Source organism: Martes martes (genome assembly GCF_963455335.1).
Source record: "Martes martes genome assembly, chromosome: 16".
Taxonomy (NCBI): Eukaryota; Metazoa; Chordata; class Mammalia; order Carnivora; family Mustelidae; genus Martes; species Martes martes.
The window spans coordinates 23289573-23314680 of record NC_137904.1 but is presented as its reverse complement, the minus strand read 5'-3'; the positions used below and the strand labels follow the sequence as shown (position 1 = coordinate 23314680).

Genomic DNA, 25108 nt, shown 5'->3' with positions numbered 1-25108 from the left:
GGTGGCTCAGTAAGTTAAGTAACCAACTCTTGATTTCAGCCTAGGTCATGGTTTCAGGGTGGTGGAATCAAGCCCCTCCCTCTTCTTCTGCCCCTCCCCCCACAGCTCCCATCCTTGCTCTCTCTCTCTCTCTCAAAAAATAAAAATAAATAAAATAGAAATGCTATTGAACTCATCAAAATACATATTTAACACAATATGCCACTTTAGATCAAAAGAATCTGAGAATCCACCTGATAAAATGGTGGCTAAAAAAAGATTACAGCGGGGCGCCTGGGTGGCTCAGTGGGTTAAGCCTCTGCCTTTGGCTCAGGTCATGGTCTCAGGGTCCTGGAATCAAGCCCCACATCAGGCTCTCTGCTCAGCCGGGAGCCTGCTTCCTCCTCTCTCTCTGCCTGCCTCTCTGCCTACTTGTGATCTCTGTCTGTTAAATAAATAAATAAAATCTTTAAAAAAAAAAAAAAAAAAGATTACACCGACCTTTTCTTTCTTTGCTTAAAAACAGATGAACTAGACTCTTGGGTCTCCAGGGCCAACATGTGCAGCCAATGAGAGAATTCCTGGTGCCGGTAATGAATAATACAAGTATTCAAAACCAGGGAGGCTGAGAGGTCAATGGTGGTCACCTGGAAATAACACCAGAACTGTTGGCTTGGGTTTTATCTCAGTAGCTCACAAGGCAATGATACAGGGACAGAGCACAAAAAGGAAGGATTCTTGGTCCCACAGTCATCACACCTGCACATTAGCCTTGAGGGAGCTGAGACAGACGATGCGCTGGCGACTCTGGGACAGCAACAAACCATCTGTGAGGGCAAAGAGCAATCAGAGAAGAACACTGGGAAAACAAAAGGTAAAACTAAGAGACAGAGACAGGCAAGAAGATGAATAGACTATCACCAAAACTCGTGAGTTGGGGTTATTTTCTCTCAGTATATTCCCTCCTCCCCATACCCAGCTACACTGATATTAAATTAAGAAGGCTAACTGGGGCATGGGGGAAAGAGAGGGTCTAGTCCTTTCGGTATCGACGGCCCCCCCACCAGGAACCTTTCAGTACGAGTTCAGTGCTCATCTGTGCCATATCAGAGTTTGCTGTGAAGCTTCGAAGAGGCAGCTGATCCTCATCACGGTGGTACAGGAAATGCAGCAGCTTCAGCGTCCAATTCAGGTGCCTAGAGCAGAGCCAGACTTTGACTCAGAAATACATGGAATGTCGTTCTTACTCCCTTTCCCCCACAGACAAGCTCAGTGCAGTGGAGCTACTAGGCGGGTTACTGAGACCCCAGCATAGAGCTCAAACCATCTCTCTCCACACTCTGTGTCAGCAGAGATCTCACCTCTTTTGACTATTCATGGACAGCACCACACTTGTGATCTCCATTTTCACCTTGACCTGATCTGGCAGCTGCTGGAGGAGGTACAGGCCAGGCAGAGCTGGCTCAGCCAAGTTCTCTGTCACCTCTGAAAACATGAATGAATAACACAAGAGCCATCAATCCTTAGCATACTCAAGTCTCACAAAATGCCCTGTCCTCTTTGGCCAAATCTTCCCACATAAGTAGGCTAACCAAATGTCCAATCCTAGGCCACAAGGCAAATATCCCAGAGATTTAGGCACCTACTGTACTCCCTTCCCTGGAGTTTAGAAAAACAGTATGGGGAGCAGGCTGATACAATGTAAATATGGACTTTAGGGGCACCTGGGTGGCTTAGTGGGTTAAGCCTCTGCTATCGGCTCAGGTCATGATCCCAGAGTCCTGGGATCGAGCCCATCAGGCTCTCTGCTCAGCAGGCAGCATGCTTCCCCCTCTCTCTCTCTGACTGCCTCTCTGCCTACTTGTGATCTCTGTCAAATAAATAAATAAAATCTTTAAAAAAAAAAAAAAAGAATATGGACTTTAGGGCAAAATAACTTACACTGCATTTTTACTACTGACTAGCTCTATGACCTCAGTCAAGTCATCTATCTGGTCTTCTTGCTTCAGTTTCCTCATTTGTGACATGCTGAGAATTTAGAGAGACAATACAAAAAACTCGTACTAAAAGTCTAATTTTCAATAATTACCCACTAAATGTTAGTTCTTTCACTCACAAGTAAATGCCCTATCTCCTTTAGCTATCCTGTGTCAAAAGTCATGCTGAATAACAAAGCACACCTAATGAGTAGTGAGACCACTATTTTTACATAATTCCAGAATAATAAGAGAACAGCACACCCAAGAAGCTAACTGACCAGGGCTTTACCTGAACAAGGAACAGGTTTGGGTGCCAGGCTTGGGCCCTGGCGTAGCAGCTGACTATGAAAAAGGCCCTCATGCAGTTCAGCATGGAGTGTCCACATATCCACAGTGATCGCCTTCAGTTGCCGACTGCTGATGCCCACCTCTAGACACAGCTTTAGGGCCAGTGAGAGCTCCGCTAGGCAGGTGTCCTCCTGTAGGGAGGATAAGCCTCTAAAGTGTTAAGATGTAGGGAGTCAGGGAGTTTTGGGTCAAAATGCAGTGGTCTAGAATACCACCTTGAGAGAACTCCCCGTAAGAACACAGAACCTAGAATGTAAGCTCCTTCATATCCTACGCCCAGAAGGAAAACAAGGCATCTAAATGACCACGGCATACTCACCAACTGGCCACTCTTAAGAACTTTGCTGTTGATCTGATTTAGGCTCACCTCACATTTCAGCCTGGCAAAGGAAAAAAATTAAGAGCACTTGGCCCCTTTCTCACTACTTAACTTCAGTCAAGCTTTACTGGCTAAACAGAGCAAGGCAAAGAAAAGTGCCTAATCCTAACCTCTCCTCAAATTGTTATAGAATGAAAACTTGACACCTTTATAAAACCCAGACATCCAGCCATGCGGAAACTATAAGGCAAGAATGGGACTACCAGATCTTCTTTCACCCAGTGATTACCTTTTCCCATCACTATCCAAAAGAAAGCTGCTTCCTCTGATCTGAATGTGCCACAAAGACTCAGAAGTAGCCACCTTGAGAACCATGATGTTTATAGACTCTACATGAATGGAGAAGAGCTAGAAAGAAGCAGCAAAGAATAATCATTAGTACCAAGGCACTGCCTTCCCTTTCCAGTAGAGAAAGAATAAGAGGCAGCTCTTGGTATTATATTCCCAAAACAGCAGAAAAATTCACCCATCACTCTACAGCCAGCTATCCCTACCACAGTCTGAGAAACTGGGAAAAGAATCTCACCTGACAGAAGATCTTCAGTAAGGATGGACTGAAGGACAGTTCCTTTTGATGCACCCCAGTGCTCTGGGAAAATGGGGCAAACAGGCCAGAAACCTTCTGTAGGTCCGTTCTGATACGCACTTCTCCAAAGCACAATGCCACATAGCGTCTGCCCAGAAGAGAGATCTCACTGCCATCAGGTCCAGCCCTTTATGGCAGTCTTCTCCCCTCCCCAATATTCACTCTCCAATCCTCCCTAAAAATGTAGCTCAAATCACGGAGAACAGCCTCATAGCAGTTATCAATACCCGTCTCACAAAACAATAGCCTCCAGGCTAACCAGGAGACATCAGCAAAACCCCAGCCCCCTCCTTGGGCTGTGAGGCCCCTGCAGAATGTCAGTCTGCAAACCCGAATCCCAAAATATTCCCCAAGGGAAGAGTGAGGTTATAGGGTACTCACGGCAGATCATGGCTAAGGAGTTTGCTGGAAATCCACAGGCTATCAATTTCCTAAAACAGGGTGGAAAACAGCTTTGTACACTAGCTGCTAGGTAAGCCATGAGCAGCTTGACAGCCAGGAAATTTTCTAAGAAGAGGAGGAAGTCCTATAGCCCTTCCACTAAATATTCTCCACTCCATTTCCACCAACTTCTCTCCTCAGCACTATATCCTGCTCCTCACAATGACATTGGTTGAACTTGCTCAGTATTTCTCTTTTATGGACATGTTACTATTTCTCGTCTTAAATTAGAACAGTAAGTGCTTCTATTTCCTGTTATCTTTTCTCTGTGCTTAGTTCTGTATCTTTATTGTACCCTGAACACTCTGTGCCTTATAAACATTTTTAACTCAACAACTTGCATCAATCCCAGTGCTTCCAAACTCTAAAATCATCTTGGCAAAGAGGTGACAAGGCTGGGCTAACTAGGAAAGCCACCCAGGATTTTAGAGGAAAAAAAAAAGAAAAAGAAATAGTTAAAATTTAGCTGAGTCCACCCCACACACACCCAGGGAGTTCCCCAAGACTCACCACTGTTTGCTGGTGTTGCTGAAACTTAAGGCTGACATTCTGTATCCAAAAAAAGGAGCCAATCTTTAGCTCCGCCTGCAGCTTCCGCTGACACCACTTGGTGGCCAACCGGACCACAAACCACCTGCAGAAAAATCCCTGTGAGTTCCCAGGACCATCTTCCAATTTTGGCTTTCCTCACCCCTTCCTGGTCCTAGAAGGCCTTGCAAAAAGGTCATGTCCTAAAGCTGGATCTTCTGGGCAACTCTCCGGTCTCCCAAAACAACACCCTGTCACATACACTCGGCCACAAAGATCAAAACCCTTGCCCTGGAGTGTCCCCTCCACCCAACTGAAATCAGACAAACTACAGTCCACCTCCTAAATTGGGGACAAAGAAAGCAATCTTTCCAATCCTTAGGAACCCCAGATGAAGAAAGAAGAGGCCCGAAGGGGAGTCGAAATACAGGCAGCCGTGTCAGATGTGTCATCACACACTACCCCCACGGGGTCTCTGTCTCCGCCCTCCAGACAGGTGTCAGCGAGAAGGCACCGTGGGGTCACACCCGGCCGGCTCAAATGCCGCTCTTCCCTGGGCAGCCAGACCTGTTCCGTCTCCTAGGGCGAGGCTGCAGGTGCCCTCCGCGCTCGGTGAAGGGGACACTCAGGGGCGAATGGAGGCCACCAGGCCGGGCTCCCTTCACACACACACACACACACACACACCTATTCAGCTCCCAGCCTCAGCATCCCCTCAGGCCTCGCCCGGTCCCTCAGTGTCCCCTACTCCCAGTTTCTCGGTGCCAGCTCGGGCCACACGCCCCCGCTCAAGCCCGCCGCGCGCCCCCTCCGCTGCCCCCCTCAGGCCCTCCCCCTCCGCCGCCCGCGCACCTTCCCCTCCAGCCCGCTTCCCCTCCCCGCCCGGCCCCGCGCGCCTTTCCAGCGCGCGCCCCCTCCTCAGTCTCTCTTCCTTCCCCAGCCCCCACCCGCTGTAGCCGGGATCCTCTCACCGGCCTAAGAAGAGGGCGCTGAGGGCAACCAACAGCAAGGCCAACAGCGCGGAGAAGAACAGGGGCATTCCGGCCCCGGCCCAGCCTGGCTCCGGCCCCCGCCCTGCCGGGGCCCCCCCCCACGCCGGCTCCGCTCTGCGCCGCCGCGGGCCGACCAGCCGCACGCGCAGGAAAAGCGCTGGACTGGGAAGCGTTGGCGCGCGTGCACCCCGCCCCCCACGGCCAGCCAGCCAGCCAGCCAGCCAGCTGTCTCCCTGCCCCACTCCTCCCCGCGCCAGCGAGCCGGCAGGGCCGACCGGCTGCCTGCACGAAGTACGGGCGTGGCTCCAAAGGAGCTGGGGCGCTAGAAGGGGTAGGGGGCGGACCTCGCGCCGACTGACACTCATGCCCCGCCCCTGACCCACCCTTCCGCACCCGGAAATGCGGAGCCTGAGGCTTGCCGGAGACCCGAGTCTGAGCCCGTCCCTGGCTGGCAACAGACTTGGCTGTCTCATTTTCATGGCAGACTTCCACTTTCAAAGCACTTTCCCAGGGTGGTTACAGAGTCCGCTTTGCCACTTCGGGTCCGAACCGAGGGTACGGCGGAAGTTATGCCCCTAGGTCACACGGAGTAGCTGTCCTATCTTACTCAAGAGCCTTATCTGAAAATCACTGAGGAAACCAAGAACTAAAAGACATCAGTTGAAATTCACACCTCATTCCAGCCACAGAGGAATGAGTTGTTCATTCATGTTACTGTTTGAATACTGTTCTAGTCAGTATGTACTGACCTACTGGGTGAGAAACGCAATTTTCTGGACCCTTCGCTGGGTATAGCACAATTGGGCACTGAGCTGAGGGGATATGACAGAAATAGAGAATATTGTTCTTACTGCTCAACAAATAGTTTATTTTGGAAGCAAACATAATTGCAAGAAATAGATAATTCAGGATCAACTTTATTTTGCCTGTGTCTGTCTTTGTGAAATGAGGAAACTGGACAAAGATCCCTTCCAACTCTGATACAGTGATGCTAATACAAGCTAAAACAAGTTCTGAGGATTTCAAAATAAGTACTTCATATCCCTTTGCTCTTACATCCCAATCTCCATAAATGTCCTTCAAGATTTTACTTGGAAACTCTTTTCCACTCCTTCAGGAAAGCACCATTTCAATTTTCACATTGGGTTACCCAGTTTTTACCCCTCCAACTGGTTTCCTTATCTAGTCCTCTCGTCAGTCATTTCATATCTCCCCAAAGACTCCACCATTTGTTTCAAATTTATACTTATCTCTCAAGCATTATAATCTGCAGCCTCTTAGCAAGGTAGGTTCTGTCTGTGAACCCCCAGGGAAAGCCCAGCAACTCAGTGAAAACTCTGTTCAAGCCAAGTTGGGGGTACCATGCAACATACCTCTCTATTCATTTTCATCTTATCCAATATGTTCCTTTTACCCAGCTGATTCCTATCACTTCCTTTCTTCTTTCTTCCCAGACTATTTCCAGCCTACTCCCAGTATCACAATAACATGAAATGTTGATTTTATCGTTTGTCTACTTTTGGAGATCTCAAATGATCAATGCAACTGAAGTGGGAAGAGGGGAGAGAATGGAGATGGAGCTCAACTAGTTCATGGTCTCAACGTACTGAAACAAGTCCTTGTGAAAGAGACCAAGCCTCTTGATGTCATGGGCTAAACCTGGCACAGACCCAATATGCCCAAATGTTTAACCTTAAGTCCATAAAGGAAAGGACAGGGGAACAATTGTTTCTAAAAATAAAAGGCCTGCTAGTCACTGAAATTCCAGCAGATAGAAGACACCTCTGTTCACCACTACCATGCTCAAAAGACCTAGGAGCAAACTTTCTGGAACTGACCAGCAGACAGAAAGGAAGAAATGAGGTAAGCATAGGACAAAAGTTTTCTACCCCCCCTTTCAGAAAAAGCTATCCCTACATTTGTCCAAAAAAGAACAGTTATTATCCAAGAGTGAACATTACTATATCGTAGTAAAAAGAATGTGAGCCAGACACAGTTGGATTCCTATCCTTATTTACTAGCTTTAAGTTACTTACTCAAGGGCAATTTAAGCACTTAAGTAAGGCAGTTATTCAACCTTCATGTTCTGCATTGGTAATACTGTAATACCTACCCTAGATCTATGAAGATTAAAGGAGGTAAGAGCTATAATACAGTATCTAGTATTTAGCAGACAGTGAATATTAGTTTTTCTTTTTTTTCTCAACTGCAGTTAACACATCCAGAGTAAAACATTTCATTATTTATTAAGCTGAATTCTTTGAGGGTCTTCAGCCATAATTAAAAATCTAGTAAAAGGTGCTAGGAGAGAAGTGAAAATAGAGAAAAAGTTTGGAAGCAAGTAAGGCTCTTAAAAGGGCCCACACCAAAGGCTCCCAGCATCTCTAGAGTGATAGCAGTGACATGTGTCAGACTCAAGAATCAATCAGATTATGAAACAGCACACCTAAGAAAGGACAACACTGGTGAGACTAATGATGAAATTCTTTATCATTTTGGAGAAAGAAAATAGGAGAAAAGTCACACATCAATAATCCATGATCCCAAGATTCTGATGAGTAAAAATTTCCCAACTAGGAGGGTTATCTCCCTCAGTTTCTGTTTTATCGATATTAATAAAAATATCTGCTCCTTCACCAGCAAGTCCTGTACTCAAAAAGAACTGACCCAGAGTCTGGGAGAACAACCAATTCAAGTGTGAAGGGCTGAAGCTTCCAAACACAGCCACTGTTTTCTGTCATGCATCTTCATCTCAGTGGTGACATGGCCACTGCCCAGGGAACCTGGGGCAGGGATCCCAGGGTGGAGCAGCAACAGATGTCATGAACACTGTGTGGTGACACTGGCTCATAGCTTCCAGACTCATAGCTCTGCATGATGAGCTTCTGCCTTTAACAACTCACTGGGTTTCATGAAGATGCCTTCCATGGCTTTCCAGTAGTTGTTCTGGCTCGGCTGGGCCATGCCATGTACCTCCTTTTGCCCACTAATGGGTCGGCCATATTGTTCTCCTGTGACAGACAGCAGCACTTCAGTGGAAGAATGCTTGAACCGCACCTCACCATCCCTCACCCAGTAGGGCCCATTACAGAGCACCGTCCAGTCATCTAGATAATCGCCTTCACCTTCCTCACCAAAAGCACTCACTTCCTGAAAGACACAAATGGTAGCAACATTAGCATGACTGACACATAGGCTTAGAAGGGAAAAAGAAGCAATGAGAAGAAAAATAAGGCTACTGAAAAGTAAAAAATAAAAGGCTTTCCAGTGCTATTTAAAAATAAACTGTGGGAGGGGCACCTGGGTGTCTCAGTCATTAAGCTGCTGCCTCCGGCTCAGGTCATGATCCCAGCGTCCTGGGATGGAGCCCTGCATTGGGCTCCCTGCTCAGTGGGGGACCTGCTTCTCCCTCTCCAGCTCCCCCTGCTTGTGTTCCCTTTCTCCGCTCTCTCTCTGTCAAATAAATAAATAAAATCTTAAAAAAAAAAAAAAAACCACGGGGAAAAGTTTTTTAATAAAAATTTAAAAAATAAATCGTGAAAAAAGATTTAAAAAAAGACACAAAGGACATGGAATCAGTTGCCCTAGGATTATGTTCCAAACACTTACTTTGCAAGTAATCCTGTATTTGCCTTACTCTTGTTATTTGACTTTAAATATTCCTACCTCATTCCCTTAACTACATTTTAAGTGACATGGTGAGCCACAAAAATGGAAAGTGGGGGATGGGCTCTGGAGACTGGCAGACCTTGAATCTCTGCTCCATTCCATTCCTTCCTGTGCAACTCCTTCATTTTCTCCTCTAAAAACTCATGACAGTATTACCTTACAAAATAACTGTGAGAACTAAATAAAATAGAGTAAATAGCAGAGTTCTTCCCCTTCTCTTCTACTCCCACTCCCCTTAAGAACAAATACTCACAGAGTTTCTATTGCAATAAAAAATTAATGGGACACCAGGATGGCTCAGTTGATTAAGTGTCTGCCTTTGGCTCAGGTCTGATCCCAGGGTCCTGGGATCAATTTCTGTGTCAGGATCCTTTCTCAGTGGGAAGTCTGCTTCTCCTTCTCCCTCTGCCTGCCACTGCCCCTGCTTGTGTTCTCACTCTGACAAATAAATTAAAAAAAAAAAAAAACTTAAAAAAAAAAAGGTAGAGGGGGCCTGGGTGGCTCAGTGGGTTAAAGCCTCTGCCTTCGGCTCAGGTCATGATCCCAGGATCCTAGGATCGAACACCGCATTGGGCTCTGCTTGGCAGGGAGCCTGCTTCTCTTCCTCTCTCTCTGCCTGCCTCTCTGCCTACTTGTGATCTCTGTCTCCCAAATAAATATATAAATAAATAAATCTTTTTAAAAAAGGGGTGGGGGGTAGAAAGTCATTTAAAAAAAGTTACTGAGGGAACCTGGGTGGCTCAGTGGGTTAAAGCCTCTGCTTTCGGCTCGGGTCCTGATCGCAGGATCCTGGGATCGAGTCCCACATCAGGCTCTCTGCTCAGCAGGGAGTCTGCTTCCTCCTTTCTCTCTGCCTGCCTCTCTGCCTACTTGTGATCTCTGTCTGTCAAATAAATAAATAAAATCTTAAAAAAAAAAAAGTTACTGATTTCAGAAATATATAAATCCATCCTAAGCTATATAATTTCAGATGATTAAAAAGCAGTCATTTGGAAATAGTCTGTAAGACTAAAGGCAAAAGGAACTGTACATAATTAACAATTCTACTATACCTGTATAGTTGTTTTTTTTAAAGATTTACTTATTTGTCAGAGAGAGAGGGAGAGAGAGAGCAAGCGCACAAGCAGGCAGAGTAGTAGGCAGAGGTGGAAAGAGAAGCAGGCCAAGCAAGGAGCCCAATGTGGAACTCGATCCCAGGACCCCGGGATCATGACCTGAGCCAAGGCAGCTGCCCAACCGACTTAGCCACCCAGGCGTCCCTACTTGTATTGTTTTGAGTGCAACTTTTTATTGATCGTCTGTTTGTTGCTGTGAACTTTTTTTTTTTTTTAAGTAGGCTCTATGCCCAGCATGGAGCCTAACGGGGGATTGAACTCATGACCTGAGATCAAGGCCTGAGCCAAGATCAAGAGTCAGACAACTGGGGCACCTGAGTGGCTGTTGGTTAAGCGTCTGACTTGGTGGGCGCCTGGGTGGTCAGTCAGTTAAGCGTCTGCCTTTAGCTCAGGCCATGATCCCAGGGTCCTGTGACTGAGCCCCATGGCAGACTCCTTGCTCAGCAGGGAGCCTCCTTCTCCCTCTCCCTTTGCAAGCTGCTCCTCCTACTTGTGCGCTCTGTCAAATAAATAAATAAAATCTTTTTAAAAAAGCATCTGGTTTCGGCTTGGGTCTTGATTTTGGGGTGCTGGTATCAAGCCCTGCATCAGGCTCCACGCTCAGCAGGGGTCTGCTTCTCTCTCTTCCTCTGCCCCACAGCATGCTGTCTCTCTCTCAAATAAATTTCTTCAAAAAAAAGGGGGGGGGCGCCTGGGTGGCTCAATGGGTTAAGATCTCTGTCTGTCAAATAAATAAATAAATAAAATCTTAAAAAAATAAAACCAAAGTCATTTAACCAACCAAGCCACCCAGGCACCCCACAATTCTACCATACTTGTATATGGAACTGAATGAGTAAATGGATGACAGCGGTGGGAACCAGGTGTCTGTGTGGAAATTTACAAATAAGTAAAGGGAGAAGAATAGTATGGTCTAAATGGTAATGGATTATAGTTGGAGACATCAATAGGAACTCACGTTTAACATAATCAAGATATATTTATACATAAAAATATTTATAGATAGGCCTACATATATATACACGTTTCTTTGGTCTGTCAGGTGAAAAGGCCTAAAAGAGACAACATCCCAGTAGCAACAAGCTCACGTAAGGGCTAAGATCATGGTTTCTAATATCATTCTTCAACAAAAGGAAACAGAACTCCTTGGAGAAATAGCTGATTCTAGGACTGGGGCAAGAAATATACAAGATGGGGCACCTGGGTGGCTCAGTTGTTAAGCGTCTGCCTTCAGCTCAGGTCATGATGCCAGGGTCCTGGGATCAAGTCCCACATCGCTCCATGCTCAGCCAGGAGCCTCCTCCTCCCTCTGCCTGCCACTCCCCCTGCTTGTGTCCTCTCTGTCTGACAAATAAATAAATATCTTACCAAAAAAAAAAAGAAAGAAAGAAATATACAAGACGAGTCTAGAGTATCTTCAAGTGCCAAAAAGAAAAAGAAACGTTAAAACACACACATACACAAAAATGGGAGTATGTCAAATGGACACAGGAGACAAGTAAAAAGGCGCCCAATGGCCAATGTTGGAACAATCTGAGCAACAAAATAAAGGCAGTGGTATGTGATTATAACTCAAAGTATAAAATATTCATGAGTCCATACTGATACAAATGATTGCATATATAAGTAAAGAAGAGACATACACCCATGCAGAAGAATTCCAAATAACTTTTTTAGCTACTCTATCTAAAGGAAGGGGAGCATAACTCCCCATTCCTTAAGTGTGGGCTGTGCATAGTGACATCCTTCCAAAAGTACAATACAGAAAGGAGTGGGGTGGAGAGATGAAAAGAATAACTTTTAGGGATAAACATCACAAACACTATTTCAACAGTCAAAAATCACGTAGATAGTGTGTACCTGTGACACGATGTGATAAAAATGGCACTTTACCCCTGTGGCCGTCCTCCTAAAAACCTTTCTAAGCCTGACCTAACTGTAACAAAAACACCCGACAAATCCCAATAGAGGAGCACCTTATCGTATACTTGACCAGCATTCCTCAAAACTGTCAAGGTAATCAAAAACAAGAATTTGGAAAAAAAGAAAACAAAAATAAAGAACAAAAAAACAAGAATTTGAGAAACTGCCACACCTCAGAGGAGCCTGAGGAGACATGACAACTAAATGTAATGGGGTATCCTGGACGAGCAACTGGAACAGAAAAAGTACAGTACGTAAAAACTAAGGATATCAAAATAAACTAGGACTTTAGTTGATAACAATGTATCCTTAACTGCTTTATAAACTATAAGAAATTTACCATACTGATATAAGATGCTAACAGGAAAAACTATGTGCAGAGTGGCAGTGGGAGGGAAGCCCTCATTAATGAGTCCATATCTCCCAAAATCTCAAGGCTTTAAAAAAAATGGCACAATACTGGGGTGTCTGGCTGGCTCATGTAGAGCATGCAACTCTTGATCTTGGGGCGGTGAGTTCAAGCCCCACACTGAGCACAGAGCTTACTTTAAAAAATAGTTAAAAAATAAAAATTAAGGGCACCTGGGTGGCTCAGTAGGTTAAGCCTCTGCCTTTGGCTCAGGTCATGGTCTCAGGGTTCTGGAATCAAGGCCCACATCAGGCTCTCTGCTCAGCAGGGAGCCTGCTTCCTCCTCTCTCTCTGCCTGCCTCTCTGCCTACTTGTGATCTCTCTCTGTCAGATAAATAAATAAAATCTTTTTAAAAAAATAAATAAATAAAAATAAAAATAAAAAAGTGGCATAATACTTAATTCATTTTCTTAATGTGGTTGGTTAGTTGAACTCATTTAAAATAATTTTTATTCAAACTTTGGAAACAGTTGTTTTTTTATTTGAATATAGTTGACATACAATTGTTTTATCAGTTTCAGGTGTACAACATAGTCATTCAACAAGTCTATACGTTATGCTACACTCACCGTAAGTGTGTAGCTACCACTGGTCACCAAACAATGCTTTTACAATATCACGGATTATATTCTTTATGCTGTACCTTTTATCTCTATGACTTATTCATTCCATAACTGGAAACCTGTTACCTTCCACTCCCTTTACCCATTCTGCCCATCTCTCCACCCCCTTCCTCTCTAACAACCATCAGTGTGTTCTCCACATTTATAGGTCTGATTCTGCTTTTTGTTTGTTCATTTGTTCTCTGAGATTCCACATATAAAAGAAATCATACGGTATTTGTCTTCCTCCTATTTATTTTATTTAGCCTAATACCCTTTAGGTCCATCCATATTGTTACAAATGACAAGATCTCATTCTTTTTATGGCTGAGTAATATTCTACTGTGTATATACGTATACACCGTATCTTCGTCACCCATGCATCCACTGACGTACGCTTGGTTTGCTTCCGTATCTCAGGTTTTGTAAATAATGCTGCAATAAACATAGGGGTGCACATTTCTTTCCAAATTAGTGTTTTCGTTTTCTTTAAACATACAATAACAGAATTACTGAATTATATGACATTTCTATTTTTAATTTTTTTTTAATTTTTTTAAATTTTTTGAGGAAACTCCATACTGTTTTCTAAAGTGGCTACACCAATCTAAACCCTCACCAACAGTGCATAAGGGTTCCATTTTCTCCACATCCTCACCAATACTTGTTATTTCTTGTTTTTTGATTATACCCATTCTGTCAGGTATAAGGTGGTATCTTACTATGGTTTTAATTCGCATTTCCCTGATGATTAATGATGTTGAGCTCTTTTCATGTGTCAACACTGGGTTTCTTTGCTGCAGAATTTATCAAGATGACTTATGATATGCCAACATATACCTATTCTGTCTTTTCTCATTTCTTGATTTCATCTAAATGTAAAGTCTCTATTTTGACCAGAAACAATTTCCTTCATACTTATGAGACAAAGCCAATTCTCCATGCCTGCACAAAAAAGAACATCTACACCCAGAAAAGAAAGGGCTAAAGACCAAGATATTAGACAACGCAACAAATGCACAGGGCACCAGTGATCCACAGGATGCCACCTCACCTGGTTTCCAGAAAGAGGTGAGGTGAAGTGGTGACTATGGAGGTTTCGGCCAGTGTTGACATGTGTCAGCCGGATGGGTTGGCCACATTTGATGGGGGTTCCCCTCTCACACACTGTAGCAGTCTTCCCCCGTATCCTCCAGTAACTATTGCTGTCGTCCACAGAGGTTACACCTGTCACTGACTGCTGCCCACTACCTGCAGTCCAAAAAGAAAAAAGAGAGAGAATGAGCTCAACCTAATCCCTCTCTTTCCTAAGGCCAATAATGAGCCCTGTATTATAAAACAGGTTTGGAAGAGTGGAGAGGAAACCCTATGCTTGTTATTTCTTCGTCTACAACATTTAAAAAATACATGAGAAATACTAAATATATTTAAATAGTATTATTGTCTGATAAATTATATTTATATGTATAATATCAGAAAACTCTAACAATTTGCATCAAAGGGCACTATTTAGTGAATGAACTTATGTTCATCTTTTTGAAACACAAGTATGATGTACCTATATACAATAACCTGGAGAGCCCCTAGTATATGCCACATGATTGAAACATGTTTAATATTTTTAAATGTTTACTATGTATTACAATCAAAACTTTTGTCAGGGGCACCTGGGTAGCTCAGTTGGTTGGGCATCTGCCTTCGGCTCAGGTCGTGATCTCAGGGTGCTGGGATCGAGCCCCGCATTGGGCTCCCTGCTCAGTGGGGAGCCTGCTTCTCCCTCTCCCTCTGCCACTCCCCCTGCTTGTGCTCCCTCTCTCTCTCTCTCAAATAAGTAAATAAAATCTTAAAAAAAAAATTTTTTTTTGTCATATTTCACAATAAAAAGGAGACCAGCTTTTGCTGTCAACTTTAATCTAAGCAATCACTGCAGCTCCCCAATGCCCTGTGAGAGATCAATCAATGTGTTATAAAAGTAATCATAAGTCCCCTAAATTTGGTTAATACTGCCTAAAGAGATAAAATTCTGGTTAAAAGGTACCAGATTAAACACACACCTACAGGCTTAAAAAGAAAAAAGAAAATATATAAATAGTAATTGTTAGCCAGCTATGTGTACTGAGCACTTTCTAAATGTCAGATACCAATCCATACCTTTTGCCTGAATATTCTTATTTGATACATACATATACCCTAAGGTAGATATTATCATCCCCAATATACACTGGAGTCTCAGAAAGGCTGAATAGTACACCCCAGGCCACACAGCACCAAGACACAGTGTTGGGGTTTGAACTTAGATGGCCCAACTCTAGAACTCACTCTTAACCACTCTACCACATGGCCTCCCAAGAAACTTTATTTTCTGTCAAGTTACATCAGAGACCACTCTCTCACATAAACTCCCGGGATATTCTCTTTCCTAGGCCTTCATCTACACTCAATTCTTTAAAGGCACTCGAGACACTTTCCTAGTTACTCTCGCCTATTCCTCCTGTCCCTGGCCAGGCCTGAGAGCCTCTTGATAACACTCACTTTTTACCACTTAACACCTTACACCCTTGCACCACAGATATCTGGGTGAATGTTACAGCCTAACTACCAGCTTCTATTGCCTCACTCAGCTCACAATGACTCCGTAAGGTCTTAAAAAAAAAAAAAAAAAAATGGGGCACCTGGGTGGCTCAGTGGTTAAAGCCTCTGCCTTCCACTCAGGTCATGATCCCAGGGTCCTGGGATCGAGCCCCGCATCGGGCTCTCTGCTCAGCGGGGAGCCTGCTTCCTCCTCTCTCTCTCTGCTTGCCTCTCTGCCTACTTGTGATCTCTCTCTGTCAAATAAATAAACAAAATCTTAAAAAAGGAAGAAAGAAAGAAAGAGAAAAAGAAAGAAAAAGGCAAACCAAACCTCCTTTCTTACTTCTGATTTTTGCCGTACAGCTCTCTTGGTCCTGGATCATTGCCATACTTCACTAAAACATGGTCTATGCTTTGTATCTTGTACTTTTTCCCGTTCTGTTCAACCCTCCACTTCCTCTCCCATCAATCAAGGTTCAGACAGGATGGACTGCCTTCAGGGTGGTATGGCTGCAGACTCCTCTAGCACCCTTAAACCTTGGGATTACCCAAAATTCTAGCCTTTTCCATTCTTAAATACTTATCAGAGATCAGGACTAAAGCATTTATACGTGGTTCAACAGATTTTTCAAGTGATTCAAATCGACACCAGATTGAGAATCACAGCGCATCCTAAACAATCTCACTTATTCTCCCGTCAGTACACCACCCCCACCCAGTACGAAGACGTAGTACTTAACTCTACCCCAGGCTCAGCACAGACTGAATCTGATTCTTAAATCTGACTGCCCCTTAGAGGCACCTGAAGAATTTTTCAAATCTACAGATTCCTATTATCAGGCCTTTCTCCCACATTCTGATTTTGTAGAGCCAAACTAGGAATCTAGATTAAATTAAAAAGTAGGGAGCTGGACACATAGCAAGTGTTCACTGAATGGCTGCTAGGATTATAAAACAACCCAACAATGACAACTCAGTCCTTTCCTAGCCTAACTAGTCAGACACATTTTGAGAATCACGAACCACAGACTAGCCCCCATCCTCTCTTAACTGATAGCATCATCAGACATCCAATACAGAAATCTAGCAATCATCTTAGATGCATCTCACATCTCACTAACTGAACTTTTTTCTCTTTTTTGGTTAGTTCTGGTTTTCCTGTAACTTGGTGACTGGCTCACTATTACATCTCCTGTATCTAGATTACTATTAGGAATGTAATAACAGTTTATTATATCTATACTGAATGAATGAAGCCACAAATAACTGCTAAATCATAAATGAACCCAAACCAAGCATTTTAATATCCTATGTTAAAACGCCCTCTTAACGATTTCCTCTCCAATTCCAATGACTGCTTTAAATTCTTTACAAGAAGGATAAAGTTTGAATAAAAAGAGGCCAAAAGAAAGTGGTTGAAGAGCAAGTTTAAGATGCAAAACAGCTAGAACAGAAAGATACAGTCAAAAAGTGAGGTCTTAGAATTCAAGACTTCAGAGGTACAGCACTTACTGTAATTTTCTACAGGTCTGTCTCTCCCGCACTGAATAGTACCAGCCTGGAGTAGCTGAAAGCAGGCTTTGAAACTGGACAGATTTGGTTCAAACCCCGTCTCTGTCATTCACTAGCTGCAAGGCTCTGAGCATGCGACTTATCTGAGTTTGTTTCCTCATCTGTAAAATGAGGATAACAATCGTCTCTACCTCGTAGGAATGTTGTAAGCCCAAAAAAGTGTACATGTAATGTGCCCGATACGCAGCTCACCCCACAGAAGTCGATATTTTGCCCACTTCTCTGATTCTCCGCCTCTAGACCTCAGGAACCTCCCCCGGGCTCCCCTAACCTTCCCAGACCACACCCCTCAAATTTTCTCTTGGCCCCGCCCCCTCCAGAGCCTACCAGCCCCTCCCAGCCCACCTAACCCGGGTGGCAGTACCTGACCCATAGCGCACGTCGTGTGAGTGCAGTCTCACGTTGTGGCGCGTATTGAGTAGCTTCACCACCGAGCCGCATGTAACGACAGCCAGATTGGACGCTCCCACAGCACTCCACAAACCCCCCAACAACAGTAGCGACACAACAACCATCCTAGCTGTAGCGCAGAGCCCCTAATCTTCGAAGAAAACTCGGCCCCTCCCCGGAACCGGAAGCTGCCGGCGGAACCACAGAGAGGAGGAAATGAAGAAGCCCTAATTTACTCTTTATGGTTCCTTTGGCTAGAGCGGCCCGAGGAAGCCGTGAGTCCGGACGCTTCCGATCCCCAAGTTCTGTTCCCAAGTCTCTGTGACACTTACCTTCCTGAGCCGCTTCGGCCAGTTTTCAAGCCCTACTAAACGAAGCCCCGAGAGCCAGGTAGGAGAAGAGTGAAAGAAATGGCCCGCCCACTCCCAGTGACAGGGAGCCGGAAGTGACGTAGCACGTTGACGCAGCAGCGGCGGCGGTGGCGGCGGAGGGGCCGTGCGGTGGGTCCGTACTATCCTTTCCCAGTCTCGGTTCGACGACTCCATTTTCCTCAGTGGGGGCTTAGCGCACCGGAGTAGCGGCGGGCTTCAGGCAGGTAAAGTTCGAGCTGGAAAGCGTGTTCCTCGAAAGGGTCAGGTGAGGAACCAGGCTCCTAGGGCCTGGTTCCGTAAGGGAAGAGTTACTGGGGAGCCGTATGCGGGAAGAAGGGGGCCCCCCGGCCTTCCCTACTCTGTGAGGGAAAAGGGGAAGGAAACCGGAGTAGTTGCCTGGAGTCTCAGAGCTTTTCCCAGCCCTATGCTACCCGGAGCCCGTGAATTGGGCGCTCTGTTGTATCAACAGGCTTCCTGGGATTCCGTGCTTCTCTCGAGAGCTTGTGAAAATTGGGCCACGCCAAAGGATTTGGGAATGGAAGGGACTTGGGGCATCTGAGTCAGGATCAGGTGATCGAATTTTTTGTTCTGGCGATGTTAAACCTACGGATCTTTCAGGAGTTAGGCCATTGGACTAGAGGGCGATGCTAAACACCATCTTTTTCCGTATTGTAGAAAATAAAATTAGAACTTTTTATAGATGGTTGCAACCGTCAACCGCCTACTGCAAACATCTGAATGGGCTACTGAGTCAAAACTTGATTTTCTTCCAGTTTCTGCCTTTCTCTCCAGGCAGTCCCTTGAACCAGCTGGAGCAGTTCGCTTCTCTTGGTTGTTTCAAGAAGTGATACTTATTTTTCTTTAAGAGGAGGCCTAAGCTCTCTGAAAATGCATCCGTGGAAATTCACTGTAATATCAGAAGTAGCAAGGGAGTATTGAGTTACACCGCTGCTATTAATGAGCATGGAGAATGTAAACAGTTTTGAATTTGATTAATTTCTTCTAGGAAAAAGAACTTAACTCGCAGTGTTTATTTGGAAGGTACCGATTCTAAAGTCTTAAGTATATTGATTTCAAAAGTATGATTGCTCCTTCATCACCTGATTTTAGAGCCCTTTTCCATCACTTGTGTCCCTTCAGCCAATACAAATACATTCTTCTTTAGTTGGCTTGTATGGCTACTAAATTAGATTAGCCGTAGTTACTCCCTAAGAGGTTTAAACCTTATTAAGAGATTAATCTCGTCTAGAAGTGGTGCAGTCTAGAGAGGCTGTCAGGTTTCACAGTCAGTAGACCTTCGCAAGAACGGAAGCCCTTGTAATATACTGGAAACCAAACCGTCTTTGGAGGCAAGTAAATTTGCCCGTGCTCCTGTGTTCCCAAGAACACAATAAATGGCATTGTGGTCAGGATCCTTTGTAAAATCCTTAGATTCTTCCTCTCCATTATTCTCTGGTAAAATCAATCACCCAATCCTACCTCTCCATAAAAATCTCTTCCCATCACATACAAATTATGTTCTGGAATCCCCCTCATACTCCTCCAGCTATCATCCTTATTTTTTAATTTCTCTCATAGCCAGATTTGTATCTGTGTCAACTTTCTCGAATTTTATTCATTTTTCTGGCTCTACTAGTCTGGTTTCTCTTCTGACCATTTGGTTGAAGGTCTCTGGTCTAGGTTACTAATGATTTCTTTATTGCCAAATCTCATGGATACTTTGTTTTTACTTTCCTCAATCCCTGGAATATGCAACACAGTTTACTTCTGTCTTGACACTCAGTCTTCTCTTGGGGCACCTGGGTGGCTCAGTCGGTTAAGCGTCTGCCTTCGGTTCTGGTCATGATCCCACAGTCCTAGGATAGAGCCCCCGTCAGGCTTCCTGGTCAGTGGGGTGTCTTGCTTCTCTCTCTCCCTCCCATTGCTTGTGCTCGCTCACTCTCAAATAAATGAAATCTTTTTTAAAAAAGAAGAAGAAACTCTTCTCTTGGTTTCATTGACACTTAACTCCTGGATCATCTCCATTTTTCTGGCCGCTCCTTCTCAGTGTCCTTTGCTAGCCACTTTTGCTCTCTGCCTGGGTGTAAATGTTGAATTTCCTTCAGAGTTTAATTTTGGGCTCTCTGCATACTTCCTTTAGATGATCCAGTCTCACGGCTTTAATTACCATCTGAAAAGTGGCAACTGTCAAGTTCAGCTCTTTAGTCCTACTGCCTCTATGTTCCAGAATCATACACAGAATGCCTATTTAATAGTTCCATTTGGATGTTTCTTAGACATCCCAAACCTAACATAATAAAAAGAACATTTTAGTTTTCCCATAATTCCAAATGTGATCTCCCCTGTCTCATTAAGAAGTACTCTCATCGACATGGTAACTGAAACCAGACCTCTGAGAATCATCTTGGATTCTTTTCCCTTACTACCCTCCTACCCAAGTCTTTTGGTAAGTCCTGTCACTTCTTCCAAAATATATTTCAAATCTGTTTTCTGTTCTCATCTCCGCTTCTACCACCCTATTGCAAACTACCATCATCTTTTGCCTGGGCTCCAACAAGGGTATCCTCAGTTTTCCCTGTTTCAACCCAGGTCACCCTGCTTAAAGCACCCCAGTGGTTTTCCATGGCTTTCAGAGCCCCACTTGAGCAGGCCCCTCCTTCTCCCATTCTACTGCCTTCATCATTCTCTGGTCACACTGGCCTTTGGACATTGCCTACCATATGCCAAGTTCTTGCCTACCTTTTCTACCAGGAACCTCTTCCTACCTATTGTTGACGTCTCAGCCTAAACTCACCCTCTCAGAGATGAGGGTATTTATTTCCTTTCTGGTACTTAGAGCAATGTTTGTTTTGTTTGTTTTCTACATCAGAATATAGATATCCTAGGAACAAGGACTTTTTTTTTTTCTTAACATACCTGACATATAGTAGGCACTCATTAAATAAATCTTTGTTGAATTAGCAAGTATACTGAGACAGTTCGGTTTAAGTCAGTTCGGTTTAAGACCCAAAGGGATTTTCCCAGCTCCTTTTAGAGTCCACAATCTTTAACTTACTCTGTCAAGATTCTTACAACTTCACTCTAACTCATTATGAACCCTGCTCCCTCTCTAGTCAAACTGGCCCTCACTGGCCCTGCCATTGGCCTTGGGCCTTGTGCTGGAAATACTCTTCTCCAACACCACCACTCCTCGTATGACCACCAGAGAAGCCAGCTCCTCCCCTTAGCTAATTTCTCCACAGTTTTACAGTCTTTATTCAAAGTCACTTTCTCAAAACCAGATTGGAGTCCACTCTTACGGGCTCCCATGGTACCTTGGTCACCAATTCTTTCAGTTACCCCTGTAGTCCTAGATCATGGGTCAACAAATTAAAGCTCCTTGGCCAAATTAAGCAACTCCCATTCATTTACATATCATCAGTGTCAGATTTTGTGCTGCAGAGGCAGATCTGGCCCTCTGTGATTAGGAATATGTTCCCCAGTGTGTGTGGCACAAGACTCAGTAACTTACTCCCACCCTCTCTTGCAGGGATTCTGATTCTGGTTACATATTTCAGTTGTTTCTGCTCCTCTTTTGTCCTTATTCTGCAAGTAATTGTGGAAAGAGAAGAGATTACTTGTATTTTAATTACTTATGCTAGTCATCATTAACAATAATGCTTTCTATGCTCTGTTATTGAAAAGATCCTAAGAGTGGTGCTTAGGTGGCTCAGTCGTTAAGCATCTACCTTTAGCTCATGATGTCAGGGTCTTGGGATCAAGCCCCTCATCAGGCTCCCTGGTCAGCGAGGAGTCGGCTTCTCCCTCTCCCCCAGCCTCTCCTTTCTGGCTTGTGCTCTCTCTCACCCACACACTCTCTCTCTCTTTCACTCAAATAAATAAATAAAACCCTTTAAAAAAAAAAAAAGAAAGAAAAGTTCATAAGATTGTTATTTCCTATAAACGTGGTGTGCACATTAAAGTGATGATAGGTAGAGTTAATGTTTTCTGTTTTGTGTGTGTGTGTGTGGTTTTGTTTTGTTTTGTTTTAATTTAATTTATTTATTTGGTAGGCAGAGAGGGAGGCAGAGAGAGAGAGGAAGGGAAGCAGGCTCCCTGCTGAGCAGAGAGCCTGATGTGGGGCTTGATCCCAGGACCCTGGGATCATGACCTGAGCCGAAGGCAGAGGCTTAACCCACTGAGCAACCCAGGTGCCCTGTTTTGTTTTGTTTTGTTTTTTTAAGTAATCTCTGCACCCAACATGGGCTTGAATTTACAACCCTGAGATCAGTGCATGCTCTACCGACTGAGCTAGCCAGGCACCTTTTACTTTTTCTTTATTTTAACATCTTGATTTGGTTTGATTAGGATTTTTCTTCAAGAGTTCTGAATTTAAAAGAACTTTTTTTTTTAAGATTTTTTTTTTTTTTTAATTTGACAGACGGATCACAAGTAGGCAGAGAGGCAGGCAGAGAGAGAGAGAGGAGGAAGCAGACTCCCTGCCGAGCAGAGAGCCCGATGCGGGGCTCGATCCCAGGACCCTGGGATCATGACCTGAGCCGAAGGCAGAGGCTTTAACCCACTGAGCCACCCGGGCGCCCCTAAAAGAACTTTTCTTAAGTGGATTCTGAATACTTCATTTACTAAACTTCCAGGTTTTTGAATTCCAAATTGGGTAGTCCCTTGTGAACACTTTTGGAATAGTCCTGAGCTTTTGTTCAATTTAAAATACAGAACGAGGGGTGCCTGGGTGGCTCAGTGGGTTAAAGCCTCTGCCTTCGGCTCAGGTCATGATCCCAGGGTCCTGGGATCGAGCCCCGCATCGGGCTCTCTGCTCAGCAGGAAGCCTGCTTTCCCCTCTCTCTCTCTCTGCCTGCCTCTCTGCCTACTTGTGATCTCTGTCTGTCAAATAAATAAATAAAATCTTAAAAAAAAAATTTTTTTTTTTTTAATAAAATACAGAACAAGGGGCGCTTGGGTGGCTCAGTGGGTTAAAGCCTCTGCCTTTGGCTCGGGTCACGATCCCAGGGTCCTGGGATTGAGCCCCACATTGGGCTCTCTGCTCAGTGGGGAGCCTGCTTCTCTCCCAGCCTCTCTGCCTGCTTGTGATCTCAGTTTGTCAAATAAATAAATAAAATCTTTAAAAATAATAATAATAATAAAATAAAATAAAATAAAATACAGAATGTCTTAGAGTTGAAACTCCATAGCAGACTTGTGGAGCTGTTCCCCATACCACTAGGCCCTTTTAGACCTAAACCTTTGCTCATGTTGGTTTTTCCAGATTATCCTTTTAACTCCTCTCAACTCAGGCATCAGCTTTGCTGAGAGAGACATCTCTCTGACATTTCTCTCTCCTCATATCGCTCCCATAGTCCTGCTATATAACTAAAATACGATATTCATTATGCTTTGTCATAACTGCATTTATAAATTTTTTGAGGTAGATTGAATTCAACCAAGGTAAAAAAGCATATTTTACTCATTTATATATACCCAAGTCCCAGCACAGAGCTTAATTCTGTGTGTGTGTGTGTGTGTGTGTGTGTGTGTATACACACACACATATATGTATGTATTTAAAAGTAAATGTTCATTGAAGTTGGCAGTGGAGGGAATTAACAGACATCTTTTTTGCTCTGGTCTCCTTTTAATTGCCTCCTACATCATCTTGTTGAAAAGGAGGGACTGCCGAGGGCCTCCCTGTGGCAATCTGATCCCAGCTCCATTCCTCTTCCAGAGAATGTCATGGTAACGGCCAGCCTCTCCCTTTGAGCCGCATCTTGTACTGCAGCTGTGCTTCTGCCTGGAGAAACTTCTCTTCGCTACCCCATGCCCTTTCTAGACCTATTTCAGTAGCAGATTTAACTTACCGTCTGTATGTGGGGAAAATTCAAGAGCCTAAGTTCTAAATAAAAAATCTGAACTCTGCTGGGCTCATCTCGGATATCATATGTTAACAGTAATCATACGCTAATAAAGAGTGTTTTTTGTTCGAGAATAGTTGCTGCTTGCCAACCTCAGCCTGCAGTGCTGCGGCACCCTCCACACATTTAGCTCCTGCGAGTTGCAGCAAGTCAGGCTTGCTTCTGGCACACCTCTCTAACTGAAAGTCTTGGCACTGAGCTAAACTGGAAGCATTTCCCCCACTAGAGCACAGCATGTACTTTATTGCTAACCTAGGGAATGGGAGGAAAGCTGCGCGTAGCACAGAGCACCAGCTGCCCCCCAGAGACAGAAAAAGCTGTTGTTTTCGTCAGGTAGGCTCTCTGTTTCTCTCTGGTAAGTAGACGGAAGGGCATCTGGTCTGCAGGAGCTGGCATTTAATACGAAGATGTTGAGGCCTTATAAGACTGAATTTGTCGGTCTGATAGCCTAATTAGAGCAAGCCATGTGGGGGGGGTGCTGTACCCAAATCTATTTTTAATGGCTTAGTTCAGGGCTGGGGGCGGGGGCATGATGTAAGGATTCAAATTAGAGCACCAGATTTAATTAGCAGTTTTAGATACTCACTTTCTACAGTACTCAAAGTAAATTACCTTAAGGACATAGGTCTTGGGGGAAAAAAGAATATCAGTCTAACCACAAGACTTGTATCACCACCCGGTGGGTGTATAGCTGTATAGCATAGCAACTCTCAAATGTGTTGATCTTAGGACCCCTTTAAAATAATTTCAAATTGCAAAGACATCGTGTTTACGTGAGTTGTATCTGTTGATGTTTACGAGATTTTTGTATTTTGATGTTTACGAGATAAGAAATTACAATTGGGTATATTAATTCATTTTGAAATAATAATAAAGTATCACCAAAAAAGTAATTATTTTGCAGTATATGGGTATATTAAATTAACGCATTATGCACCTTAAACTTACACAGTGTTTTATGCCTATTATATGTTAATAAAATAACTGGGGGAAAAATAAGCTCACTACATTTTAACATAAATGATACCTTTATTATAAAACAATTATAATCTTCAAAACAAAAGTAGTGAGAAGTGTGACATTGTTTTAAAGACTTTATTTGAGAGGGAGAACATGTACACGGGTGTGGGGAATGAGGGGAGCAGAGGAAGAGGGACAAGCAGACTCCACCCAGTGCAGGGCTCCATCCCATACCCTAAGATCATGACCTGAGCTGAATCCAAGAGTCAGATGCTTACCTGACTGAGCCACCCAGCACCCCCCCCCCAATCTTTTCTAATGTCTCCCTTCATAGAATACAGCTGGGTTTTCATATCTGCTTCTGCATTCAGTGTTGCGATACTATAC

At 44.1% G+C, this 25108-nt stretch overlaps 3 protein-coding genes across 4 annotated transcripts in view; 1 reads left to right on the top strand and 2 right to left on the bottom strand.

Moving 5' to 3' along the window:
• Positions 1-470: 470 nt before the first annotated feature.
• LOC308357320 (bridge-like lipid transfer protein family member 2) lies at positions 471-5342 on the bottom strand (the record flags this gene model as incomplete). The annotated part of the gene is made up of 11 exons (XM_080826817.1): positions 5212-5342; positions 4223-4346; positions 3653-3702; positions 3212-3359; positions 2915-3033; positions 2626-2686; positions 2248-2437; positions 1341-1464; positions 1051-1175; positions 739-806; positions 471-626 (listed from the first exon to the last, which is right to left on the bottom strand). Exons 1-11 carry the CDS (start codon positions 5277-5279, stop codon positions 471-473), a joined length of 1233 nt encoding a protein of 410 aa, XP_080682943.1. The 5' UTR covers positions 5280-5342.
• Positions 5343-7698: 2356 nt separating this feature from the next.
• Positions 7699-17661, bottom strand: SDF2 (stromal cell derived factor 2). Its single transcript, XM_080825302.1, has 3 exons — positions 17459-17661; positions 14006-14202; positions 7699-8382 (listed from the first exon to the last, which is right to left on the bottom strand). Exons 1-3 carry the CDS (start codon positions 17607-17609, stop codon positions 8095-8097), a joined length of 636 nt encoding a protein of 211 aa, XP_080681428.1. The 5' UTR covers positions 17610-17661; the 3' UTR covers positions 7699-8094.
• Positions 17662-17944: 283 nt separating this feature from the next.
• Positions 17945-25108, top strand: part of SUPT6H (SPT6 homolog, histone chaperone and transcription elongation factor) — a 33452-nt gene continuing 26288 nt past the window's right edge. The window contains exons 1-2 of one of the 2 annotated variants that reach the window (XM_080825301.1): positions 17945-18079; positions 23517-23585. The gene's annotated coding sequence lies outside the window, so the exon portion shown is untranslated. The remainder of the gene's footprint in view (positions 18080-23516; positions 23586-25108) is intronic. The other variant, XM_080825300.1, reaches the window with a different exon arrangement.